The sequence below is a fragment of the Eptatretus burgeri genome, chromosome 3, assembly GCF_056783735.1.
Source record: "Eptatretus burgeri isolate ZD-2024b chromosome 3, Ebu_testis_v1, whole genome shotgun sequence".
NCBI lineage: Eukaryota > Metazoa > Chordata > Myxini > Myxiniformes > Myxinidae > Eptatretus > Eptatretus burgeri.
This window is the reverse complement of record NC_140963.1, coordinates 79,348,560-79,375,347: the sequence shown is the minus strand read 5'-3', so window position 1 is coordinate 79,375,347 and position 26,788 is coordinate 79,348,560. Positions and strand designations below refer to the sequence as shown.

Below are 26,788 nucleotides of genomic sequence, written 5' to 3'. Positions count from 1 at the left end.
AAAAATATCAAAATTTCGGGAGGATAAGGATAGTGATCGTAAGGGCGGGACAAGGATAGTGATCGTAAGGGCGGGAGTTTGGGTGAATTTTCGGAAGCCTCCCGATGAAATCGGGAGGGTTGGCATCTGTGTTAATGTAGCACGATATCTCAAAAAGTTTGGGACGGATTTGGACAAAACTTGGTGGCCAGGTTGTGTGTGTCACAAGGAAGGGTTGATTCAATTTTGGTGAAGATTCAAATCCGGATCCAGTTCTGAGAATTTTAAAGTGCTTCTTCACCATTGAGTGATAGGGCTAAAGCACATATATAGCTCAGTATCTCAAAAAGTTGTGGACAGATTTGGACAAACCTTGGTGGACAGGTTGTGTGTGTCACAAGGAAGGGTTGATTTAATTTTGGTGAAGATTCGAATCCGGATCCAGTTCTGAGAATTTTAAAGTGCTTCTTCACCATTGAGTGATAGGGCTAAAGCACATATATAGCTCAGTATCTCAAAAAGTTGTGGACAGATTTGGATGAAACTTAGTGGATGAGTTGGTTGGGTGACAAGAATAAGCTGCTTAAATTTTTATTCAGTTGTGAATACATAACTGGCCTATCAGTGGGATGCAAAACGTAAACTAATCAGCCTGGCAGAGGTATACGCCGTACCGAGTGCTCTTTTTGTTATTATTGTTACGAGCAGAGTTTGATTAACAAACAAAAAGGGAATCAAATGAAGGTGGAGGATTGTCAGCATTTGCTCTCCAAAATGCATAACATTGATCAACCGTCCATTGTATATTGGGTAGAATACTGTAGCATTTGTTTTAATAACCTGCGCTGTTGTTTTTTTGAAATGCCGAACATTGATCAACAGTCCATAGTATATTGAGTAGAATATCGTTGCATTTGTTTTGATAAACTGTGCTGTTGTTTATTTTTTTGAAATGCCAAATAGTTTCATTGTTCTCTTGCTGTTTCCTGAACTACAGGTGAAACAATCAACTGTGGAAATATTGGAGGGGATTGAACAGGTGCGATGGTGCATGTGTGTATGCGCGTGTCATGTAGTGTCGTGTCCGTCAAACTCTCCATTAAATCATCAGACTGTCTGGAGATGTTTGTTAATTCGTGTGGGGAATGGCCATTAGGAGATTGCATTGCTGGAGGAAAATCGTGAAAGAGCTGAGAGGCAGCAGCGCCTGTGGATCGGACGCCTTGTCTTGTACTCTGCTTCCTTTTACTGCTGTGCAGCTGCACTCTTCTGGTTCTTGTACTTCCCCGATCTATGGCTGGATCGTCTGCTTTTCATCCTCCCATTCATCATCTTTCCCATCCTGTAAGTTTGATTTTGAAATCGCAAACGGCGTTTCACAACGATGCATACTGTACCACCAACAATGTGAAAATAGTCTTCTGCCTTTGTCTGCCCATGTCTGCCTTTGTGGCGATACAAAGTTATTTTGCTTTTAAGAAGATGGACTAGGAGACCCCTTAGCTTTTCCTTCTAATGATGATACGGGGGTTGATGCTAGACAAGCGGCGACAGCATCATGTTGAGTAACCATGACATTGTTGCCTTCTGTTTGTAGTCGTCTGGCCATTTTACGTGATGCCTTATGCCAACCTTCGGTGATATCTGGAGTCCTTATCCGAGTGGTTTCCATATTTGTGGATGATGGCCTTGCCTTAAAAATGTTGGTTTTAGAGATGGGAGGGTGCTGGAAATTGTTAATGATTCATGATTTTCTTATGTTGTGCTTATTGTTTTTGTATTTGCATTTGCATTGATTGCTGAAAGGATCCACATGATGAAGAAGTTTTTGAGTTGGTGGTTCGTGAAAAGCAAAGAGAAGGACGGTAAGACTTTGCAGGTGCTTTGTTACAATTTTCTCAAGGATTTGGGTTGAGGTCGACCCATGTGCAGTTTCCCATTGCTGGGTGCCATTTGTTCTTGAAGTTTGTAAAGCTCTGAACCAGAGATGTCAACAAGTCACTTGAGCCAAGTCTCAAGTCACTGCAGTATTACTTCAACTTGTGTAAAGTCCCACGTTTATAAACCTTGGAGTGAGTACAAGCTATCAAGGAACTAAGACACGTGGCTTCATTTATTGCAATGTATGTTCTGAAAAGCTGTTTGACTTCAGTTTTGAATTGTCAATTTCATGCAGTGCTTCGTTCCCAGCAAAAAGAAATTTATAATAAATTTACTTTTCATTTCTAGTGTACCTACTTGAACAAATGTACATGAGACTAGTCAGTAACCTCAGCTTATGTTTAAATGGTTTAATGTGGAACGTTGGTTCCACATCTGGTGCACACACAAAGCATTAAATGTGGAATGGGTAAGGAGATTTTAATAATTTATTTGTATATTTATTTTGTATGTTAAAATTAAACTTTTGACTTATTAACTTTAACTGTGGTCTTTTAAAATACCGTGTTTTATGTTTTCCTTTCAAAGGATAAATCGTGATCTCAAGTCAGTTTCTTTAAGTCCGAGTTGATTCGCAAGTCACAAAATCGTGACTCAAGTCTGAGTCACCGACTCTGCTCTGGACCCTGAAACCTCGCTTGCAGGACTTGCATTATTATCATTATTATTATCATAATTATTATTTTAAACCAAGTAAAAGTTTACCGTGAATTCTTGCTACCATATCGATTCATTCAGCTGTTTGACATTTCCTTGCCGCCAAATACATAACATTTATTCTGTTTCAAGAGGGGGAAATAATGGAGGTAATGTACTTGAAACACCAGTTCATTGTCACTGTGTTTGCGTAAGATAGAAAATACATTACAGGAGCCTTTTTACTATCACCTGAGGATATAACAACCAATTACCACTTTGCTTTCAACAGTGTTGGCTTTGGAGGAACAAAGAGATAAAAAGAAGAGAATCGTAAGTGTTTATTTTGATAATTTTACGTTTTGTGAATTGATTCGTTATATACATATTAGGGTGGTCCAAAAACAGCAAAAAAAATTCAGATGTCTCAACAAGCCTTAAATTATTCCACTATGATTCAAAAACGCGCATAAAAAAATTTAAGTTGATCGGAGGTGATTTAGAGGTCGCTCCATATGACGACTTTTAGTTTCAGGAGTTGGTTAAATTAGGGTATGGTCAGGTACAATTACGGGTACTTCTGGATGTCCGAGGTGGAAATGGAGTGCATTTTCGAACTCTATGGGGTCGATTTACTCTAAGAAATGACTGCACTGACATTGAATTCACTACCATTTCGAAAATATGACCTAAAACAAGACTTGTCATTACTGGAGTTCAGTATAGTAACTAATCCTACTCATTTTGATATTTTCTCATCTATAATTAATTTGTTGTCCATCTAAACATTTCTTAGAGTAAATCGACCCCACTGAGTTCAAAAATGCAGTCCATTTTCACCTAGGAAGTTCAGAAGTGTACGGATTCGCATCTCACCATACCCTAATTTTTCAATCAATGGAATTACAAACTATTAGAATATTTCGTCTCATTTACCAAATACCACTATCATCTCCGCCTCTATTGCTGTCTCCACTCCCGCCTGAACTTATTTCCAGCCAGCCCAGCATCCAGTGTTTTAGATTCAATGATTCACAAAAAATATGTTAGTTATTTATTTAGTTATTATCTATCTATAATTCCAGCTGTGTGTGTGTGTGTGTGTGTGTGTGTGTGTGTGTGTGTGTGTGTGTGTGTGTGTGTGTGTGTGTGTGTGTGTGTGACCGCTGTTTCTAGACAACCACTGGTCCGATCTAATTGAAACTTGCCAGATATATTGCTGGGGACCTGAGGATGTGCCTTTTTAAGGTTTGATATAAATCGGACAAGTGCTTCCCAAGTTATGGCCATTTATTTACCAAACCAATGACAAGACACGTTGTTGCGTGGGCGTGGCCGATTGGGAAGGGAAGCTCAGTCGCGTTCCCCATTACGGGTTACAACGTACGGGCTTCCGGATAGTGATGACTTTGTGTAATCTAATAATTTCTCGATTTCTTATGCGCATTTATAGATAAACACAATGCCCCAAGTTATGATCGTTTTCATATTAGACGGTGCATAAATTTTGGTAACATCAGAGTGCTGGTATGCTTCGAACCAGGAAGTAAATTTTTTTCTCTCTCTTCTCTTCTCTTTTTGTTTTTCCTTGCCACGACATTGTGAAAAGGTAAAATACGTTGGCGCTAATTGAATAATTGGGTATTAAAACTAAATTGCGAATAATCGTAACTGCGAATAATATGCGAACTTCCGGGCCACGCGCGTACGGGCACGCGAGAGCGAAGAAACGGCCTGTGTGGTTGTTGTTTGTTGCTCGCGGTTTGAATATTTATTTTATTATTATTATTATTATTATTTTTTTTTTTTAAGGGCACGTACTAGTTATATTAAATTAGGGTATGGTGAGATGCAAATCCAAACACTTCTGAACTTCCTTGGTGAAAATGGACTGCATTTTCGAACTCGGTGGGGTCGATTTACTCCAAGAAATGTTTAGACGGACAACAAATTAATTATAGATTAGAAAATATTGAAATGAGTGGGATTAGTTACTCAACTCCAGTAATGACAAATCTTGTTTTAGGTCATATTTTCGAAATGGTAGTGAATTCAATGTCGTGCAGTCATTTCTTAGAGTAAATCGACCCCATAGAGTTCGAAAATGCACTCCATTTCCACCTCGGACATCCAGAAGTACCCGTAATCGTACCTGATCATACCCTAATTTAACCAACTCATGAAACTAAAAGTCGTCATATGGAGCGACCTCTAAATCACCTCCGATCAACTAAAAAAATTTATGCGCGTTATTGAATCACATTAGAATAATTTTAAGCTTGTGGAGCAACATTCTATTTTTTTCGACTTTTTTGGACCACCCTAATACAGATGTATTTATTTATTTATATATATATATATATATATATATATATATATATATATATATATATATATATATATATATATATATACATATATATGTATTTATTTATTTATACATATATAATATATATGTACGTATGTATATATACATATACATACATATGTATGTCTGTTTTTCTTTAGCAGCTGTTTGCTAAATATAGAGAATGTGATTCACCACTTGGTCTTTCAGAAAGGATGTGAAACCTTTGTACACCAAGCATCCAGGCACATCAAATGAGCTACCATTGCTCTCATCCTTGCCAATAGCTTTGACCAACCATGCTGAACTGAAGTCATCTTTATAGATCTCAGCAGCAGGAAATGTTTTTGTTCATGTTGGTTATTTCACTTGTGTAAAGCAGAATTATTTTATTTTCATTTTTGTTTTTGGCCTTGTGTGCATACTTCTGATTTGGCATGGGATTTATTTAATCTGCACTTTAAGGGAAGTCTGCTAATTGCTTGTGGACTCCTTTATTGCTCCATGATCCTCATCCTCATCATCATCATCGATGTACCATACACGACTGTCTATGCTGTCGACGTAGTTCCTGGGCAAGGGTTGCACCGGGCGGTTTGGTTATACTGGGTGGTTTGCCATTGCCTTCTCACTGATAGGATAGGAATTTGTATTTTGTTTGGGGTGATGGCGTTAACTCGCCTACTCTTCTCCAAAGCCATCGTGGGATCTTCAATGACCAGTGTTGCCAGGTGAATCCTCTGGGTTAATGTACACATTGATGAATTGCCCTGCATGTAAAACACCAGGGTGACAGTTTATCCTTGGGCTGGGATTCAAGTCCAGGCCAGACAGCCCAAAGCTGTCCTTCCAGCCCTTTATTTCTCCATAATGTGGTATAAAAATTGGTTGTAATTCAGGGGAAATGTGTAATTTTGATTGCGAGTGTATTTGCTTTTGCTTGGTTTGTCTTGAAGTAGACTCGAAAGTGTTTGTTTTTTTTTTTAACTTGCTTACCTAGTTCCTTTACATATTATGCCTGAGAGCCGTCTCGGTGAAGAGAGATTCTGTCCAAATCTAGGAGGAAGGAGTGCAGGGTTGTTCAGTGTGTTAGCAGATAAGAAAGGCATGCTGAGTTTATGAGCTAATTGAGAAGCAGCTGAATTTTTCTGGAGATTCTTGGCTTTTTATTTTGCAGCTTGAGGAGGTCATGGAAAAGGAGACTTACAAAAATGCCAAGGAGATCCTGGAGAAATTTGATCCTGAACTGAAAAAGGCTAAGGTACGATAACCAGACTTTGATCACTTTTTGTTGTTTACATTTTGTTTTCCACACTCTGTCTTTACCTCACATTTATACTATACAAGGGTGTGAGCCCTGTTTTGCATTTGACTCATATTCCAGTCCAGCACTTGTTCCACAACATCCTTCAGAGTTTTGCTCACCTCACGGTTCCACATTCCACAGCATGATGTCCTCACAGAGAGATAACTTGCAACTCCTTATTAATGTGAAAAACTCCAGTGTCAGTTCGAGATGTTAAAGTAAAAGACAGATTCGCTTTAGCTTTTGTACAACTCGGTGGACTCGTAGCCTGGTGTTGGCTTAGTGGTTAGGGCGGCGGCTTGGGATCCTAGGGTCCTGGTTCAAGCCCCGTTGGCCGCTGAATTAAAAAATACACCAGGAGGTTAACTCAGCCTGTCATCCTTCCGAGGTCGGCAAAATGAGCACCAGTGTACTGGTAAGGGGGACACTGCATCAGCGGCATTGCCACGTCTCAACCAATGATGCAACCAGCAGCCACAGGCTGCACTCAATATATATATAGAGATATATATATATATATATATATAGATATATATATATATATATATATATATATATAGATATATATATATATATATATATATAGATATATATATATATATATATATATATATATATATATATATATATATATATATATATATATATATATATATATATATATATATTGTTGTGGTTGACGAAATTCGCAAACCACCATTCAGGTCCCATAGGTGAGATATCTCTGTAAGTATATGTGTAGTTAGCCCAAACCCGTTGTGTAGAGGGAATAAATGTCATTCATTCGGGCTGCGACCGTTTTAGATAGCCGTTTTTCTTTTACTATCTTTATTTTGAACCAACCACGTCTCAACAGCCATCACACAACAACCACCAACCGCAACGCCGCTTCACAACAACAACGCCAACAGCCACGACCTTTACCGTCACATCTCGCTCTCGCAACCATCGCATCACCGCCATTCCCGCGCCGCTTGTGGGCACCGATCCTGGACTCGTACAGGGCGCGCACCGAGCAGCGGGTGCAAAAACACCAGCCTTTCCGAGAAATCGGATCAAGAATGATTCACGCCCACTTCTGTTCCGTCCTATCAGCGAGCGTGGGGCAATTTGGCCCCGCCTCCAGGCGCGTCGGAGTATAATCGCTATATGCAGATTTGTGGATCAAGAATGATTCACGCCCACTTTTCCTCTGTCCAATGGGGAGCGTGGCTCCGCCCCCGAGCCATTCCTGATCCAAAAATCTGCATATGATTTCTCCTGTCGGACTATAAAGCGCCGAGCGCGGAGCGAATCGAGGCAGTTGGGAAGAGTTGAAGAGTCGAGCAGTTGGGAAGAGTTGAAGAGTTGAGAAGAGGAAAGAGTTGGAAAGTTGTGGCGGCGGCGAAATCAGTCGAGAGAGTGTCTGTCGGGGTCCGGAGAGGCTGGAGAAGCCAAGAAGCTTTGTGGAGGTCTGCGCTCGTGTCAGAGTCGGGGAGCTGCGGAGAGGGGAGGCCGGGAACGCGGTCGAGGTCGCAGTGGAGTCGCTCGTCGCGGGACCCAAGCCAGCCAGATATCCTCTTCCCCCCCGAGCATCAACAACCCCCTCCTGTTTCCCCCCGCGCTGAGATAGTGTGAGAAGGGGGCCCCGTTCCCACCCCATTCCAGGCAGTGCCAGCGAGGCCCGCGGAGTCGGGGCACCGCCGCCATTTTGCGGCTCATCACCAGACGGGTAGGCTCGACGCGGTCTCGGCCCCAGGCCCGTCTGCCCCCTTATCGTTGAGGGTGGCCCCTTTTTCTTTTGCTTTGGAGTATATGTGTTGTCGGCGCCGTCTGTGAAGTAAAACTGTGTAAGTGTTGCCGTGTGCTCGTGTAGTCGGTAGTAGATCTGCATTGTGTTTCTTTTGTTGCAATTGCTGTTGGTGCATAATTGTTGTGTTTCTTCTTTTGTTACATTTGCTTTTGGTGCATAATTGTGGTAATTGTATATGTGTGCTTTCTGTTTGCCGCGGAATAAATGTGCTTTATGTTGAACTGTTTTTCCCGTTTTGCTTCGTTTTTTTTTAATTAAACCTCCATCTTACTTCACGTAAAGGGTTGGTCGTGGGCTAAATACACCCGATAATTAATCGAACCGTCGAGGTTGACGATAACACCGCTCGGTTATCCCGATAGTACGGAACGGGTCGCTTAAAGTGGCCCGTGTCCGAAGTCGACCTGCGGCGAGGTGCGATCGCCCGGTCTACCCTCCGTGTGGGTACTTAGGTAGGTCGAATTTGGCGAGCAACCCTATCCCACGCGGGGGGCCGATTGGCACGATCGTGGTGAGGCCGAAAGGCCCACCCGTGACTAGTTCCCGGCGTTAGTCCGAGAGGGTCATGACGGGATTGTCCGTCCGGTGGGCGACGTGCCGCGATTCGAGTTACGTGGCCGCCCGCACGCCGGCGGGCGCGAATCCGCAACACTGTTGTCAGGTGTGGGACACAAACCCATCCCCCTCCTCACAGCACTGGTATCGGAGAGCGGGAAAACGGGCTCTCCTGTCTCCAACTAAATTCACGGGAATCGGTCTAGGGGTGAGAGGAGCGACCCCCGATTCCCTCCAAATTACGAGCGATTCAAATTAACCCTTTACGAGAAATAAGATGGCGTCTCAAGGCGAGCGGGAGCCGGGGGTATTAGAAATGGATTTAGAATGTGTAGAATCCATGGTCCAGGATGAAAACCCCATGCAGGAAATGTTGGTTGTGCAGGAACACGAACTCCCCCAACTGAACCCAGAGCCCGAAATAGGTGCGGCGGCGGCCGCGGTGTATGACACCTCCTCTCCCCCCCTCCGCCAAAACCTCCCGATTCTTGCCGAATCGGCTCACCCAAGCGCACCCGACATGGCCCAGCTATTCGCCATGCTGGCAAAGATGAATGCGGTTGCGCATGAAATGAAAAACGAAATAAAAAGCATGAACAAGCAAATTAATGAAATGGAAACAAACATGAAGGAAGAAATGAAAGAACTGCGGGGTGTGACGCAGAACATGGGCCGAAGCCTGCAGGCGGGCATGAAGGCAATGGCAGCGGAGCTCAAAATGGCGACTCCACGTGTGGGAGCGAACGAGCTGGGAGGGAGTGCAACGGCTGTCGGGCCCGCGGTGGAGGCAGGAAAGGAGAAAATAATTCGGGGGACGTATTGGGCGAGAAGCGTGACGGTGACTGAGAGGGAAAAACTAATTGGGGTGACGGAGACGTGCACGAGGGAGATAAGAGACGAGGTGAAAGGAATTGCGAGGGAGAGAAAAGAACAATTAAGACGGAAAGCAAGGATGAGGTACGCGGAGATCGTGAAAGAGCAAGGAGTGAAACAGAGGGAATGACAGGAGCGACTTGAGGAGAAAGCAAGGTTGACCTACATAAAGATAAGGGAAAGACGCCAGAAAGAAGCAGACACTAATAGACACGAGGGGACAACAGAAACTAATAAATGTACAGAGACACGGGAGATGGGAACGATAGAGGAAAGACTACACGATGAAAACGGGGTGGAAGAAACTAAAGACGAACACACACACACACACAGAGGTGGTGGAGGATAATGGGGGTGAGCTGGCGAACCGTGCAGGGACCCGGTGCGAGCAGCGGGATAGCCCCCTCCAGGAACGAGGGGAGGGAGTATGCCCCCTTGAGGCGAGTCACGACCAGGTGGGTTCGGTCGTGCTTTGCGAGGTTGAGGGGACGGGTGCTGTGGACAGGTGCACCGAGAGCTTGGGGGGTATAGAGGCCCCGGAGACCCTTGTGGGGACACGAATCCCCAGTGTGGTTGTCCCGGTGTGTGTGGTGTCGAGGTGTGTGTTCACGAGTGTGGCGAAATGCGAGCTGCAACGCACGCATAGCGCGGGTGCAAGGGCGTGTGTGAGAGCGACCGGGTGGGTGACAAAGACCCCGTGTGTGGAAGCGACCGCGTGTGTGAGTGGTGTGGTGGTAAGTGTGCAGAAGGGCGTGCTTCCCAGCACGCCGTGTGTGGATGAGGCACCGCGAGCGAGTGCCCCCGCGTGTGTGAGTAGTGTGGTTTGTGTAAGGGAAATGGCACGAGTGAGTGGAAGGCCGCGAGTGAGTGGAGCCACGTGTGCGAGGGAGGTGGCATGCGTGAGTGAAACGGCCAGTATGAATGGAGCACCACGTGTGAGTGGTATGGGTAGTGTGAGGGAAATGGCATGCGTGAGTGAGCGGCCGAGTGTGAGAGGGACAGCGTGTGCAAGGTCACTGTGTGTAAGGGAGATGTCGGTCGGCATGTGTGAACATGCAGCCGCGTCTCCCGGTGTGAGTTTAATGGTGAGGTGTGTTAGCGTCGTAACACGCGGGTGTGCGTGTGTTGAATGGAGACGACGACGGCGACAAAGGAACGAAAGCCGGGTAGCGGCTGTAGCTGTTTCGGGGACCGTGCTGGGTTCACCCAGCAGCGAGCGCGAGGTCCGTGCTGTGCAACGCACGAGGCCCCCACGTGCTCGCTTACGAGAGTGAAGTCCCGGTCCGGAAACGAGCGCGGTGAATGTTGCCGATGCCGCGACGGACAAAGTTTAGGCAGGATTTCGGATTTGGACCGGACGGGTTCTCCACGCAATCGTGTGTGTTAAGCTCCAACGGGCAAAGCACATGTGTTCGCGTGGGGAACCCCTCGAGACGTGGGGCTTGTGTTTTTTTTATGCGCACGGTGACGTCATGGCTGCACGTGGGGTTGGAATCCGGCAGGAGGGGTATCCCTGCCGGATGGTACCGTCCAAGGAGGGACGAGGTGCACGTGCAGCTGCATGACGTCACGGGCAGGTGCAAAGTGCGCGAGCTGTGAGTTGCCGCGCTGATGCTGCGCATGTGAAAAAAAAAAAAAAAAAAAAAGCAATCCTCACTTTCGGGTGCACAGGATTCCCGGGCAAGGGGTGGAAGACCCCCTTACCAGGGCACAGGATGGAAACTAGTTAGGGGGAAGGGTTAGCTTAGTTAGACCGACTTCATGGGGCAGGGGTAAGTCCTCATGGAGTCAGTGGAATGGATTAGTTAGAGGGATTGTAGCGAGAATTAGGTTGGGAAATGGATTTATGGGATTGTTTTAGGACAGTGACAGACTTGTGAATGTGTAGTGGGGACGTAGCTTAGCTACGTAGTGTTAAATGGAACGTGCTATAGTTTAAGGGATGACGTGGGAGCACGAGTTAGTTTGGGGATGTAGTTAGAAGGATGGCAGAGTTCAGCGGTGAGTGTGTTGAAGAGTTGTTGGTGAGTGAAGTGGAAGCATGTGCTTGGTGAGTGAGTGAGGCCAGCGGGTCTGTGTGTATGGAGCGAATGGGGACTGCATGGTGCGATGAGTGATTGGGGGGAGGAGTGACTCCCGCCCAAGGGACACCGGGGTCAGTGTAGAGTGAGTTAGCTGGGTTAGTCAAATTTACAAAATGGAGGTCGTTTTGTTGTTGGTGTGAATGTAGGCTCGAAACCCGTTTGGAGGGGTGCAGGAGCCCTGTTGTCGGGCTGGGAGCGTGGCTGCGAAAGGTGAGTATCGCTGAGTGGGTACCCCGGGCACCAGGCTAGTCGGCCGTAGTAGGCCAAGGGCCCATGGGGGGCCGGGATAGCGTAGTGGGCACGGGTGCGCCTGCTTGGTGCGGGGGCCCGGGGCGCCATTAGCCGCGTGGGCAGTGTTGTGGGCACGGGTCACCCTCGGAAAGAGGCCTGGGAAGCCAGCCTGCATGTGTGCGTTTCAGGGGAGGTGCCATGGGGGGCACTCCCCGGTGTTTAGGGAGCTGGTAGGCTCGGAGGCAGTGTAGTGCCCGGGGGTGCCATAGCTGGAGATTTGGCAGAGGGTCGTGCCTGCCAAGGGGAGCCACGCGTCCCAGCCATGAGACCGTGTGAGGGCACGGAGAGAAAATTGGGGGGCGAGGCCCGAAATTGTGAGGACACCAACACAGGCGATGGGAATCTGGGTTGTTAGAACCAATAGTTTAAGCGAGAGGCGCTTGTTGAAAGCCCCGGGGTAGTTTAACATTTAAATGGTTAGGGTAGATAGGAAGTGTACCCCTCCGCACCATCCATCCCCTCGCTCTCGTTGTGGGCCGCTGGACCCACTTTGGGTTAGATCGCTGAAGTCTGGGGAGGCCATCCTGAGGCTTGAATTGGGCCTCGACACAGGACGCTAGCTCTCCCTTGTTCCCCTCCGGGAAGGGAACGTAGGGGTTGGGAGTAGGCTAGGTGACAGGATACGTTAGTCGAACAAGGACAGTAAAGGGGGTTAGGGGACGATTTATAGTGGGGAAGTAAACATAAAAACAACAACAACAAAAAATAAGTTGGGGCTAAATTGGTTTTGGACAAATTAAGGGAGTGGGTATGGACAGTGACAGGCAAAGGCGATAGGTTGGGAGGGAGACCATAGAGTAGGTCCGAGCCCGCCTTCCGAGTGGCCAGCACCACCGCACTCCCTCCACCAACCTCCACTGAACGGCAAAGGCTGGCCAGCTTCATCGGCAGCTGTTGTTTTGCTGCAAGGCCTGTGCCGGCTGGATCGTCTGCAGCTGCTGTGCTGCAAGGCCTGTGCCGGCCGGATCGTCTGCAGCTGTTTTCTGCAAGGCCTGTGCCGGCCAGTTCGTCTGCTGGCTGTGTTTGCCTGCAGCGGCCTTCTTCTGCAGGCTGTGTTTGCCTGATCACCTTTGCCATGCCATGCCCACTGCCCCTGTTCACCAGCCCCGTTCAATTTTTGCTTTGCCCCCCCCCCCCTGTTCATTGCCATATGCGCCAGGATCAGAAAGCAACAGTTTGCAAGCTGCGAGAACTGCCCTGTTGGCAGCTACAACACGGGCCTGCAGTGGCGGCCCGTGCACCGTGTTTGCGTCCATCCATTCATCCATCCATTCGTTGTGTTCATTGCGTGTGCCACTTGAGCTGGCATGGAGACTGCATTTGTGCAGCCCATGCACCGTTGTGGTTCACTGCGTTCAGTTCAAAAGGGAAGGCCTTGGACTGCGTGTGAGCAGCCGGCCACGTTCCCTGTCACCTGCATTGTTTGAGCCAGAGACTGCATGCGAGCAGCCTGGCTCCCTGCTAACTGCTTTCTTTTTGCAGAGTTCATTGATCCTGGGCCATGGTTTAGTGTAAAATTTGTAAGTTAAGGTTAAGATGTACTGTACATATGAGTGCTCCCCCGGCATGTCTGTCTTAGCGCCGGCAATTTTATTTAAGTCGTCCGTGTGAGTGGGTTTGTTTAGGTAGTTACTCAGCCCTCAGGTTATTTATTTTGGGGACACGAATACGATGAATGTCGCACTCAGGGATCCATAGGTAAAATGTACTCGGGGAGAACTACACATGATGGCACACGAAAATTTGACGACTCGGGACGAGTCTGTAAAAAGGGGAGGGGGTAGTGTTGTGGTTGACGAAATTCGCAAACCACCATTCAGGTCCCATAGGTGAGATATCTCTGTAAGTATATGTGTAGTTAGCCCAAACCCGTTGTGTAGAGGGAATAAATGTCATTCATTCGGGCTGCGACCCTTTTAGATAGCCGTTTTTCTTTTACTATCTTTATTTTGAACCAACCACGTCTCAACAGCCATCACACAACAACCACCAACTGCAACGCCGCTTCACAACAACAACAACAACGCCAACAGCCACGACCTTTACCGTCACATCTCGCTCTCGCAACCATCGCATCACCGCCATTCCCGCGCCGCTTGTGGGCACCGATCCTGGACTCGTACAGGGCGCGCACCGAGCAGCGGGTGCAAAAAGCGGCCTTTCCGAGAAATCGGATCAAGAATGATTCACGCCCACTTCTGTTCCGTCCTATCAGCGAGCGTGGGGCGATTTGGCCCCGCCTCCAGGCGTGTCGGAGTACAATCGCTATATGCAGATTCGCGGATCAAGAATGATTCACGCCCACTTTTCCTCTGTCCAATGGGGAGCGTGGCTCCGCCCCCGAGCCGTTCCTGATCCAAAAATCTGCATATGATTTCTCCTGTCGGACTATAAAGCGCCGAGCGCGGAGCGAATCGAGGCAGTTGGGAAGAGTTGAAGAGTCGAGCAGTTGGGAAGAGTTGAAGAGTTGAGAAGAGGAAAGAGTTGGAGAGTTGTGGCGGCGGCGAAATCAGTCGAGAGAGTGTCTGTCGGGGTCCGGAGAGGCTGGAGAAGCCAAGGAGCTTTGTGGAGGTCTGCGCTCGTGTCAGAGTCGGGGAGCTGCGGAGAGGGGAGGCCGGGAACGCGGTCGAGGTCGCAGTGGAGTCGCTCGTCGCGGGACCCAAGCCAGCCAGATATCCTCTTCCCCCCCGAGCATCAACAACCCCCTCCTGTTTCCCCCCGCGCTGAGATGGTGTGAGAAGGGGGCCCCGTTCCCACCCCATTCCAGGCAGTGCCAGCGAGGCCCGCGGAGTCGGGGCGCCGCCGCCATTTTGCGGCTCATCACCAGACGGGTAGGCTCGACGCGGTCTCGGCCCCAGGCCCGTCTGCCCCCTTATCGTTGAGGGTGGCCCCTTTTTCTTTTGCTTTGGAGTATAAGTGTTGTCGGCGCCGTCTGTGAAGTAAAACTGTGTAAGTGTTGCCGTGTGCTCGCGTAGTCGGTAGTAGATCTGCATTGTGTTTCTTTTGTTGCAATTGCTTTTGGTGCATAATTGTTGTGTTTCTTCTTTTGTTACATTTGCTTTTGGTGCATAATTGTGGTAATTGTATATGTGTGCTTTCTGTTTTCCGCGGAATAAATGTGCTTTATGTTGAACTGTTTTTCCCGTTTCGCTTCGTCTTTTCTTTTATTGAATCTCCATCTTACTTCACGTAAAGGGTTGGTCGTGGGCTAAATACGCCCGATAATTAATCGAACCGTCGAGGTTGACGATAACACCGCTCGGTTATCCCGATAGTACGGAACGGGTCGCTTAAAGTGGCCCGTGTCCGAAGTCGACCTGCGGCGAGGTGCGATCGCCCGGTCTACCCTCCGTGTGGGTACTTAGGTAGGTCGAATTTGGCGAGCAACCCTATCCCACGCGGGGGGCCGATTGGCACGATCGTGGTGAGGCCGAAAGGCCCACCCGTGACTTGTTACCGGTGTTAGTCCGAGAGGGTCACGACGGGATTGTCCGTCCGGTGGGCGACGTGCCGCGATTCGAGTTACGTGGCCGCCCGCACGCCGGCGGACGCGAATCCGCAACAATATATATATATATATGGACTCGTTTCCGGTAACTTGAACAATGTTGTATCATATTCCAGACTATGTTGCCTCATACAATGCTGATCATGCTGTGCTTTTCCCTTCTTATAATGTACTTGGATCTAACTTTTTTTGGTGTTGTATTCTCGAATGCAATGTTTTAATTATTATTTTGTTGTGGTACTTGATTGTTTTAAAATATCGATTTGTAGTGTACCTGATTGTGATGTGGCATGTTTTGTTTTGATTATCATAGCAACAAGAGCAACAGCAATTGGCAGCTTCACAGGTGCAAACGAGCCAAGGTACACCCTAATATGTTGTAAACAATTGTTGTTGATCTTATCGTGGGTTTTGATTGTCATCATCATTTGTTGTTACGTCATTGTCACCGATCTCCACCGGCTACGCCACTGCGATTTACTTTATCTTTCTCCTCTCCAAACCTATTTCTCTCTCCTCTGTTATAGTAATGTCCATTGAATGTCTTGAGGAAACAGCTTTTGTTTTCACGTTTGTGTACAATGACTACTCTATTTTCATGAAAATATGCGTTTCAGAATCCATTTGTTATTTGATTCATAACTAGCTACACCTTGTCATATAAATTTCAACCTTATTTATTCTGAGCCTTCCCATTGGTCTCGAAGTAAAAAACTGCTTTTTCTGTTTTTATTATCTTGTTTAGCATTTGCTGACATTCATTGTTGCTGAAATGATTCTTCCTGACCTTGGTTGCCATTGTTTACAGAACTCCGGCAGCGTACTGTGGCCCAGCGTGGCTTGCCCTCACCCCCAGCATCTCCTTCGACAGCCGGGGCCCAAATCACCAATGCGCGGGGTGTTATTGGCTCCACCTCCCCACCCGGACTCATTGCTGCTCCTGGCGGGCCTCCCGAGAAACTGCTCATGACTTCCCCTCATGGCCCTGTTCCCGGAAGACGCTTTGCACCAATAGACGTTGCTGCTCCCTGTGCCCCAGGTCAGTATGTCTGCTGCTAATGCAGGGTGAATATGGTGCATGCTCAAACATGTAATTAGGCAGTTTGAAGTTTTATTTTATCTGGATTAAAGTAACACTGAAAAAATTGCATTCGAGGAGTGTGAGATGAGAGTACAAGCAAGAAAGGAAGCTCCAAAAGTGAGAAGTGATTGTGTTTGAATGAGCACTTGTACATCTGTATCCATTAAAATATGTTTTTGATTTGCTTTCTCTGGACCGAAACGTTTTCCATTTATTTGTAACGTTCCCGAGTAGCGAAAGATGTACTGTACAGGTTTTGGATTTTCCATTCTCTCGAACTGCTGCTTCCTTGGGCGAGATAGAGTGCCTTGTAAGTGCAGCATCTGATCCCATTTCGGATCATGAGAAATCATTGAAGGTCAGATGTGCCAGACTTGTTGATTAGTCCTGGTCAGTTCTGCTCGAACAGTCCCACGGCATGCAGATAGCTGATCCATCTCCCAGGAGTGACCCAGAGATCCCTCGCATCTAAAACTTTGTTCTCTTACCTTCGTCGAGTCGGGACCGCGCAGTCTTCCATACTGTGTTGTATTGTGTTTGAGGTGACCTGGCAGAGGTTGCAGATGCCATCAGTGATGTCATCATTGTATGTTTGTACTGTAAAAGTGGTGGGGTAGTGTCCACAGTGGAGGTGTGAAAGGTGAACGTGATCAGACGGGGAAGTAATTTCTCTGCATTGTCGATAGGTGGGGGTTTAGTGCCCAGGATACTGTTTGGGCCCAGGTTATTTATTGCGTTTCTGGTGATGTAGGTATGGATGATTTTTTTTGAGTTGTCGTTGATTGTTTGGGATGGGGATGTTGAAGGATGATGAAGTCGTGAATTTGTGGTGTAGTCTTAGTGTGTCTAAGACAAAGTTTGTGGGTGTTTGGACTTGATGTATCTAGCTAGCACCTACACATAGTGGCATGAGTGATTATGGATGGCACGTGCATGTCCAAGTGGTCTTTAATTTTTAACATTTTTGCCTCTATGTGTCGGTGCTCAATGGGTGTTGTTAATGTGCAACCTGTGATGATGCGAAAGGCTTTGTTACCCCGCACACATGAAGTGAAATGCGGGTTTAGCAAATCAATTCATGTACGTCTGTCCGTCCGTCCGTCTGTCTGTCTGTCTTATTAGTTTATGATCGTCAGTTGATGATCGAGGAATAACTTATTTAAACTGAATGTTATATTTTGAACACCAATCTGAACATGAATAGGAAGACAAGTTTTCCGCTTTACCATACTTTGGTTCTGAATTTGTCCTGATCGCACGTGCAGAGAGGAGTGAGATAATATTTTTACTCTTTGCCTGCCTGGCAGTCAAACAAAATTGAAAATCATTCCAAACAGGAAACTTGCTGTTTCTAAGGACTTCACAATGGACATCAACAACAGGCCCGGATAGCTAATGTAACGTGTTAGATCGGAAGATTGACACTGGGTAAAACCCGGAATTAATTTATGTATACGCCTTTAAACCTTTATAAAAATTGCATTACATACTTGAACACTGTAGAACACAAATCGCCTTCATAATACTGTACTTCCAATAATCATGCTATATATCAATAAATAGCATGAGAATGTAATCGATAGATACCATCAATCTTGTAATAATCTGTGATGCTAAATCTGCAAAACGATGGCGAAAATGGAGAATCCTGGGACAAAAGATAAACGAACATGAAAACGGGCAGAGGAATAAATAAAAAATAAAATAAACCAATGTCACCCGCAGGGTGACCCGTATCTTGCCAAAAGGTGACCACGTGTGACTTCTTTAAGGTCACACTGAGGTGAACAGAGCTGCTATCCACCGAGAGCGACTCCTTGAGGAATATCTGCCTACGAGAGATTCCGATGAGAATCGTTCTACAGAGTAACCATGAAAAATATGCTTTTGCCTCATAACGTCACCAAATGACGTCATAATGTCTCAAGCTTGACATATCTAGAAAGCACTCATCGAGGTGTTCAATTTGAGGTACTACACGATATGGTTCCTAAAACTTGAAAATTTGACCTTGGGGTCAAATATGTTTGACCTTAGGCGCTAACCATGAAGGTCAAGGCCAATCGCCACCAAAAATTAATCAGCTGAGCGCCAGACCATAAACTATATATTCCCATGAAGTTTGAAGACGATCCGATCAAAATTACCCAAAAAAATAAGGGTTTCATCGACTCCCCTGATTTGCGACAGTGACCTTGACCTTTGACCTTGACCTTCAAAATTTTATGCACTGAAAGGGTCCTCTATAGGCCTCTGATATGCGAAGTTACAAAAATTTCCAATGATAACTGTGCTCTGCAGAGTGATTTATACGTGATTACAGACCAAAAAAAACATATGAAGGTCAAGGCCAATCGCCACCAAAAATTAATCAGCTGAGCGCCAGACCATGAACTATATTCCCATGAAGTTTGAAGACGATCCGATCAAAATTACTCAAAAAATAAGGGTTTCGTCGACTCTCCTGATTTGCGACAAAGTGACCTTGACCTTTGACCTTGACCTTCAAAATTTTGTGCTGAAAGGGACCTCTATAGGCCTCTGATATGCGAAGTTACAAAGATTTCCAATGATAACTGTGCTCTGCAAAATTTTTTATACGTGATTACAGACAAACAAACAAACAAAAAAAATACATACAAGCTGACTAACATATCTTGCAAAAACTTCGTTTTGGCAAGATAATAAAGTACACGTGATCCGATATAACAAAAACCCTTCAACAAGGAGAAACAAAAAAAACCCTTTAACATCCGATATAACAAATATACAGTGGAGTTCTTTATTAAATTTATTTATTTATTTACTAAACGTTCTTTAGATTGGCTGCATCGATGTCAGTTTTTACGTCATTGCAATTTTAATTGTCCTGAACGGGTTTAGCATTTTCATCGTCGGCATCCAATCTCGTTTTCTAACTTTTGCCACTTACCTGCAAAGGTATGTCGCAAGGCAGATTATGACAAAACTTGGTGGTTTAGTTGGGTATGTGCCGAGAACAAGCTGATGGGTTTTTGGTTAAGCTTGACGTTTGAGTGTGTTGTCTGGTGGTTGAAGTGATTTTGTGTCTTGTGTGATATCTGTGTTTCCAATTGACTTGTGTGTGTATGTGATGAAGCCTCCACCTCTGGTGTTCAGTTTGTCTTTGCGTATCGACGTACAGTTGGGAATGGTCGGTGTTTTGTTCTTCTGGTGTAATTTGGTTCCTTGTATGATAGCTATGTGAGTGTTGTTTGTGAGAGTGAAGTGTTTAAGTTGCATGACCTTACTGATTATGCCGTCCGTGTTGTATTGGAGGACATTAAGGTTATGTGCGCATGCCAGAGTTGTGTAAATTGCTGCATTTCTACATACATTTGCCAAAACATTGCTCAATTTGAAGGGTTGTTGAACAGTGGTCTTTTTTATAAATTATTTGTTTTTGTTATGTTTACATTTGCTGATAATATTACAAATGCAAATGGAGCTGTTGTAAGGTTGTTTTGCTCATGAAAGGTGGATGTTCAATAAAAATTTCAATTTATTGGATTTTTTTTTGTACAGCATGTCGAGGCTTGTGTAAGAGCTAATACACAGAAATATATCACAAGGCAGGAGACGAGGGGTGGGAGAGAGAAGCACAAAATAGTGGGTAAAAGAGACAATAGGAGATCTGTGGAAGGGAGAGGGATGGGGCGGGTTACACGGGGTAAACAAAATGGTACTACAAGGACTTTCATGAAGAAAAACAGGGACTAACTAGAGGGGGAGCACTCGGTAGAGTGCAAAACCTCCGCCGCCAATACTGCTAGGTCACTTAACTGAACCTGATATCCTATTCATTGTAGGTCAAAACGGATCAGACTCTACTGAACCACGATTGAATAAACTAAACTAGATCGACGCGCATGTTAGTGTAGCAGCATAGCAAACCTGTTGTGCATTTTGTGATACAAGCACCAAATTTGGCACAAATGTACATTAATATGTTGTGAACATTTTCAGATATTGGGCCACTTGAAATTCTCTCTTTATGTCCGCCATATTGGATTTAAAAATGGCCACCACTTGAAATCGACATTTGCTATTATCTCTGGACGTAATGCAGCAATTGACTTGATTCTGCTATCGAAATGTATGTTTTTGGGGGCAAGGAATCCAATGGTACCATTTTCAACTTAATATTATCTATCACAGTCTGTTATATAATTTTATTTGGAAATTATCTAGGCAAATATTGGATTCAACACAATACTTTGAAAATAATATCTTAGTTCTGTAAATGTCTTAGGTATAATACTGACATGCTACATGGTCTAGTATTTGAGGCTAGGTGTACTGGTATCTGAGGCTAGGTATATACCGGTACTGAAGATACGTGTACATAAACAGTGTCATGTTAACAAGTTCAGCATTGCCACAAGTACATGTATGTTGTTGACTCATTGTCATGTGCAGTCCCCTTCACACACAGAGGGCTGTGCACTGAAGGGCAGCCTTTTTTTGCACTTGCAGCACCTCACACACCCTTTCTTGCACTTGCAAGAAACCAGCTCAATGCAGCTGTGATCTGCCTCAGTTAGCCTGGTCCAGTTAGGTGTGTACTGTCCTTCTCCAGTCCTTGACCAACCCCAATTGGTTGGTGGAGGGTGCTCTGCTGCTGGCAGCAGTATCTGACCCCACACATGTCCACCTTGATACACTGCCCTCTTGACATGTTCCTCCAGAGCTGCCTTCGTTGGAGGGATGAGCTGCACATTGTTCTTCCTTGCGAAGAGTTTCCTCCTGGCCTTGTCAATGTCTGTGCATTTGCTGGTTCGATCATACAACAGGATCACGAACCTCTCGATGATGCGCATTGCATCGTCTGGTATGTCACGAGGTGCAGAGGGCAGCAGCGCCTCAGTGAGTTCTGGCAGTACCGTCCAGACTGCCCACGCAGTCTTCTTGCCATGTCTATGAAAACTAGACACAGTGTCGCATCCAGTTAGAGCGTGGAACATTGGCAGTGCACGAGCCTTCTCTCGTCCCAATCCAGCTGCTATTTCATGTGCTGCTAGGTATCGGAAACTCTGGCCTGTTCTGAATGCCAGCCACAGTTTGTCTTCTGGTTGCAACTCCTGTGCCAGGGACACTGCCAGCACCACAACATCGGTGTCTACAGTCCGGATGAGTATTGCATGGTGTCGATGCTGGACTGCGTGAGATGCATGCAGCAACATCCGACTGTCAGATTCTTCATGGTTACATGGGGCGAGTGAGGTCAGATCTGGCAGTAGTGGCTTGCTGAGCACTGCCTCTCCATCAGTAATGACGAGTTGCTTGTCCTCCTGGTCAAACTATTCCATGAGAGCTGCTGAGAGGAACCTGAACAGCTTGGTCTTGTTGCTGTCCATTCGTAGGAAGTTCTGCCAGTTTCCTGGTATGGCTGTGGCAGCCACCACACGTCTCCGCACACCTTGTCCCCGCTTTGCACGTGTACTACCTTTCAGTGAATCAGCAAGGTAAGTATCCCAGACCAGATCCAGGCGTGACACTGTTTGCAGTTTCGTGGACATATATGGGATGAAGATCTGTTGTGCATACTCTTCAAAGGTCTTTGATGCAGCCGGCTTCAGCATCTGGACGATGGCTGCTCCATCAAGCACAATACAGGTCGTGACAGGAGTCTCTGTCTTTGCGTCGGAGACTTCTTCCAAGCATGTGAGGAGATCACTCTTGGTACCAGTGCAGAGGCTTCCACCATCAGATAATGCAGGAGGACATGCCTGATTCTCGTGACAAAAGAACTCCTCAAGGTTTCCATCCCTCGTCTGGCAGCCAATGTACAGGCGTGCGAAGAGTTCACGGTCATTCTTGATGGAGGCGAGCTGTTGCTGACCTATGCTCTGGCTTCTTGGAGTGGAAGTGCTGAACACCTTCAGCTTGTTACGAGGAATGGGTGCGTCCACTGTCTTTGTTCTGTCCAACAGACACTCTCTGGTGAAAGCCTCGAACTGCTCTTGGCCAATCCTCTTGGCATTCATCACGGTCTTCACAGCAGCAGGATCTGCGATCTCCTTTGTGTCCAGTTTGACTACATCCTGACTCTCCTCCTCGAATGGGTTGCCCATCTCCTCTATGACACCGACGAGAGAACAAACATCTTTCACAAATGAGGCCTGTACACTTGGCGTCTGATCATGATGACGTGTGTCTGTCTGCTGTTTGCCGTCTCCAGTGTTGGTTCCCATCCTGGAATTCTTCGATCACCCTGGCAACTTCTGGTCCCGCAACCATCCAGTGACCTAGGGCACTAGGGTTGTCAGTGAGCCCAACTGCTCCACCATCTCCTTTGATGCAGGCATTATTCTGCTCATGTGCCTGGTCAATCGGGATTGAAGAGAACACCCTCTGTGTTTTCTGAACGGTGAAGTTGCTTTCCCTGAATTTCCTGGCGACATCTGGGTGTTTGATGGTGAGTTTGGCCATGTCCTTCAGGTGCACTGGTATCCACCTAGCATAGTGGGTGTGATCCAGTGCATGGAACCAGGGGACCAGCTCTGTCAGAGCATCAAGGTACATCATTAACGATCCCTGCCTGAGAGAACGCACATACACGAGAACCAACAGTTCTAGTTCCAGCACGGTTGCCCAGGAGTGAAACTGGGGGATGTCTTCTCCTCTCTGGCAACACCAGTCTTCAAACTCCGGAAGGTCATCTGCATCCCTGGTTTCTCCCAGACAGTAGTGGTTGTAGGCATGGTGTTGCAGGATGTACAGTGCTGCTGCAGTCACTTGATGTGCTCTTCTTGTGCGCAAGACATGGGATGCTCGCAGGAATGAGTCTGCTGTCCCTGCTGTCGCAATCTCGGCTTGCACAAGTGCTTGCACCCAACCACTCCCTTTCAGCCAGTCCCCCAGTGTCCTCAGTGCCGCCATCTCTATGTGGAGGCCACCAAACATCACCACTATCTGGTCTTCACCATAGCTCTCTGGCCACTTCCACTGTATCTGCTTGGCCAAAGCAAACAGTGGCTGATCAACGGTGACCACTGGTGTCTGTCCAGGATTCAGGTGTTCCACAGCATTCTTCACGACGTCCATTGAGTGCCGGATCATGGCCACTGTGTGGGCACTCTCCAGGAAGAGTGGAAGCAGCGATGTGGGGCAGATGACTCGGGCATCTGGTGGCTGTCGGCTGGCATGAAATGCAGCCCAAGATGTGTTGTCATTGTCCACTGTACCAGTGTTGTCTTCCAGGACTCACTTTGCATTGCCTAGCCATTGGTATTCTTCATCAGTCTGCTGTTTGAAGTCTCCTCTGGTCAATGACGCCACTTTAGCAGCTGGGACAGGCGACTTCTTGATGCTGCTAGTGACAGGGGGTACATCAGTGTAGTAGTGCGGCAAGGGGGCGACTGTCTTGGACCGTGCATCCCCAGATCCTCCAACAATGACGATACTCCGATCCACTCCTTCACCAGTGTAAGAAGGATGTTGTATGAGGGAGATAGCGGTACCATGGAAGGAGTCCTTTGATGTTGTTGCACTGGGGTTGTGATCTATGTTGTCTACAGTGGCAGTTGTAAACACTTTGCCACGCATCTTCGGAGGGCAGACCACTCGTTCTCTGTGAAACTGTTGGCAGACACTGTTGCCCATCTGTGCTGAGAGCTGGAGCACTCTATCATAGGAGATGCTCAGGCCAAGGTGTGACAGTCTGTCGACCAATTCCTTCTTGCGTGTATGAGCATGCAGCATCATCCCTATGTATATTGGATGTGGGGTCTCCTGTGCAACACTGTGCCTGACACTGTTGGGTGATGTGGTGCCATGTGTTCGCTTGTGTTTGATGCTGTTGAACTTCAGTATCTGAGCTGTGGCAATTGCTGCAGGGTTAGTGTCTGCCATCTGTTCCTTGATGCTGGGTCCCTCTAGGATCATACTGACTAGGGCAAGCAGCAACAGTGGCACAGATTCTTCTTGACATACTTCAGGGAATCCTGTGAAGGGCTTGGCTTCTCCAAACATGTGATGGCGAACAATCTGTGTAGCATAGGCAAGATGGACCACATCACTATCACTGTCCAGCTCGCAGGCTTTGGCAAGAGCATTACCGACATCTTCTTCAAATGCCATCAGGATGTCTCTCCCCTTGGTGTGTGCCCGCATGTCAGGAAACTGAGCCAACAGTCTCTGTTTCAGTCATGTGGAGTGGACTCTCGTGTCGAGCTGGACTCCTAGCTGTTCCATTCTGGACTGATAGAGCTGGACAAGGTCAGCCAATCTGAATACTGGTGCCGTCTCCTCATCTTGTCTGGTTTCTTCAATGTAGAGGACGAGTTCAGCGAAGACAACTGCCGACATTGCTCGCTCTTGTTTTGTGTCCTGTGATCCTGTTGACTGGGCCTTTCGTGTGCGATTGTAAAGTCCTATCAAGCACCGTGGGTGATACTAGGTGTCCAACGCTATCATGTCCCCACCACTGAGATGGCCCAGCAGTTCTATATCACCAAGAAGGGTTGCACAGGCACGCACCCGTTTGTCCATTTGGAATGTTGCAGCTTTCCGAAGACTGTCAGCCCCAGCAGGTTGTTCACAGAAGAAACAATTTTCTGGGACCTTCTTCTCTGTACTCGATGAGCGTGAATCTAACCTGGTGCGTTTGCATGCAGCTTGTTCCTCATCGCTCTCACATTCTTTCTTGAGTGCTCTCTTTTGTGCTCTCTGCAGTTTGGTGTTGTTGTACTGGAGCCTGCATGTCTGATGATATTTTGCACCGTGTGCAACCATCGCAGCTTCAATGCCATGACCATCATCGAGTCTTTCCAGGTGAATTGATCCTGGAAGCTCTCCAAGTTCACTGAATTTGACCAAGTTCTCTGCGAGTGAACTGTACCCACTCCCAATGTCTTTTCTCTTTGATTGGTCAGGTTTGGTCAGTGTCTCCGTCTTGTCCTCTTGACATATAAGGCATAACTTCCAGTCAGTTGTGGTGAGGTGCTGTGATGTTGATGGTGAAGTTCGCTCAACATCAGCTAGTCTGAAGCTCTTGGACATGGTGGAACTGTCTTCTGAATCTGCAACGATACAATGATATAATGTTAACATTTTGTTATATATATATATATATATATATATATATATATATATATATATATATATATATATATATATATATATATATATATATATATATATATATATATAATTAGGGTGCTTCTAAAAATGAAAGTTTTTTTTTTAATGCGCAGAACCCGCCATTCAGTGAGGTTCCTACTAGAAATCATTGTGTTAAAATATTTTTTTTCTTGAGTCATGTTCTTGAACTTGCACAAGCGATGCAAAGTTGCACAAAGGGCATCAAAAACTGCCAAAAATGATTTTTTTCCTCTTTTCGCAGATCAATTAAAAGTTTATTTTGATATCATCTGAATTTACTGTTTTGAGGGTTTAATTAATATATTCGTATAATTAAATGCATAAAAATGATATTAAATATTGATGTGAAGAAATGAAAATCAGCTCATAAATTGCTAAATCGAAAAATAATGAAGTCCCAACTCAGTCCAAAATTCGGAAACGGAAAGTTTTCTTGTTGAAAGTTGCGCAATTGCACAGCAGTGAGCAGAGCCTTTCTTCATGCGTGCATGAATTAACGCGCAAGCTTGGCAAAAACTTGTAACTTTTCAATGTGTACTTACCACTCTGTAACATTTCCCACTTAACCATGATGTTTTTATCTTTTTTTCAGACCAGAAATTTCTGCATATTTTGGGGTTAATGGACTCCAGAACTAGATCGAAAAAGGCCATTTGGCTGATTGGATCCCCTAATCCAACACTTCCTGGCCAGAAGCTTCTTTCTAAGGCCGAAGTTCTCCGCTTTTTGATGTTCCTTCAGAGAAAATTTCAGACTTCAGGACTTCAGAGAAAATTATGAAACGTAAGGATGAAGAGAAAAAGAGGAAACAGAAGGCGCTTTTGGAGATGGCCGCAACTTCTGAAACAGCCAACCTCCAGTCTTCCTCCTCCTCCAGCTCTACTGAATCTAGTCCAAGTCGACAACCATCTTCTTCCATCCATCCAACCACCTGTGATTCCCAGCCTCCGAATAGAAAACGTGGGACAACTGGATTAACATCTGAAGTAACTGAGGCCCTGGATAGAACTCTCCTTAGCGATCGTTCTGCAAGTCGGGTTCTTATTCCATTTGCCAAGCAATTGGGATAAGACATCAATAAACTTTCTCTCAGTCCAAGTGCCATTCGTGCCGCTCGTGTTAAGCACCGGAAGCAATGCGCTGAAGAGATAAAGCAGAGCTTTAAGGTTGACACACCCCTGGTAGTCCACTGGGATTCCAAGCTGATGCCAGACCTAACTGGAAGAGACAAAGTTGACAGGCTGCCAATTCTGGTCACTGGGAATGGTGTGT

General features: G+C 46.2%; 1 protein-coding gene and 1 pseudogene across 3 annotated transcripts in view; one reads left to right on the top strand and one right to left on the bottom strand.

Annotated features, from left to right (window-relative positions):
• Positions 1-26,788, top strand: part of LNPK (lunapark, ER junction formation factor) — an 87,191-nt gene that overhangs the window by 29,034 nt on the left and 31,369 nt on the right. For all 3 annotated transcript variants that reach the window (XM_085874169.1, XM_085874170.1, XM_085874171.1), the window contains 7 exons: positions 977-1,018; positions 1,136-1,323; positions 1,786-1,844; positions 2,849-2,889; positions 6,081-6,164; positions 15,626-15,674; positions 16,121-16,351. In XM_085874169.1, coding sequence (XP_085730295.1) covers positions 977-1,018; positions 1,136-1,323; positions 1,786-1,844; positions 2,849-2,889; positions 6,081-6,164; positions 15,626-15,674; positions 16,121-16,351 — 694 coding nt within the window. The remainder of the gene's footprint in view (positions 1-976; positions 1,019-1,135; positions 1,324-1,785; positions 1,845-2,848; positions 2,890-6,080; positions 6,165-15,625; positions 15,675-16,120; positions 16,352-26,788) is intronic.
• On the bottom strand, positions 23,618-25,480 carry LOC147030273 (uncharacterized; annotated as a pseudogene).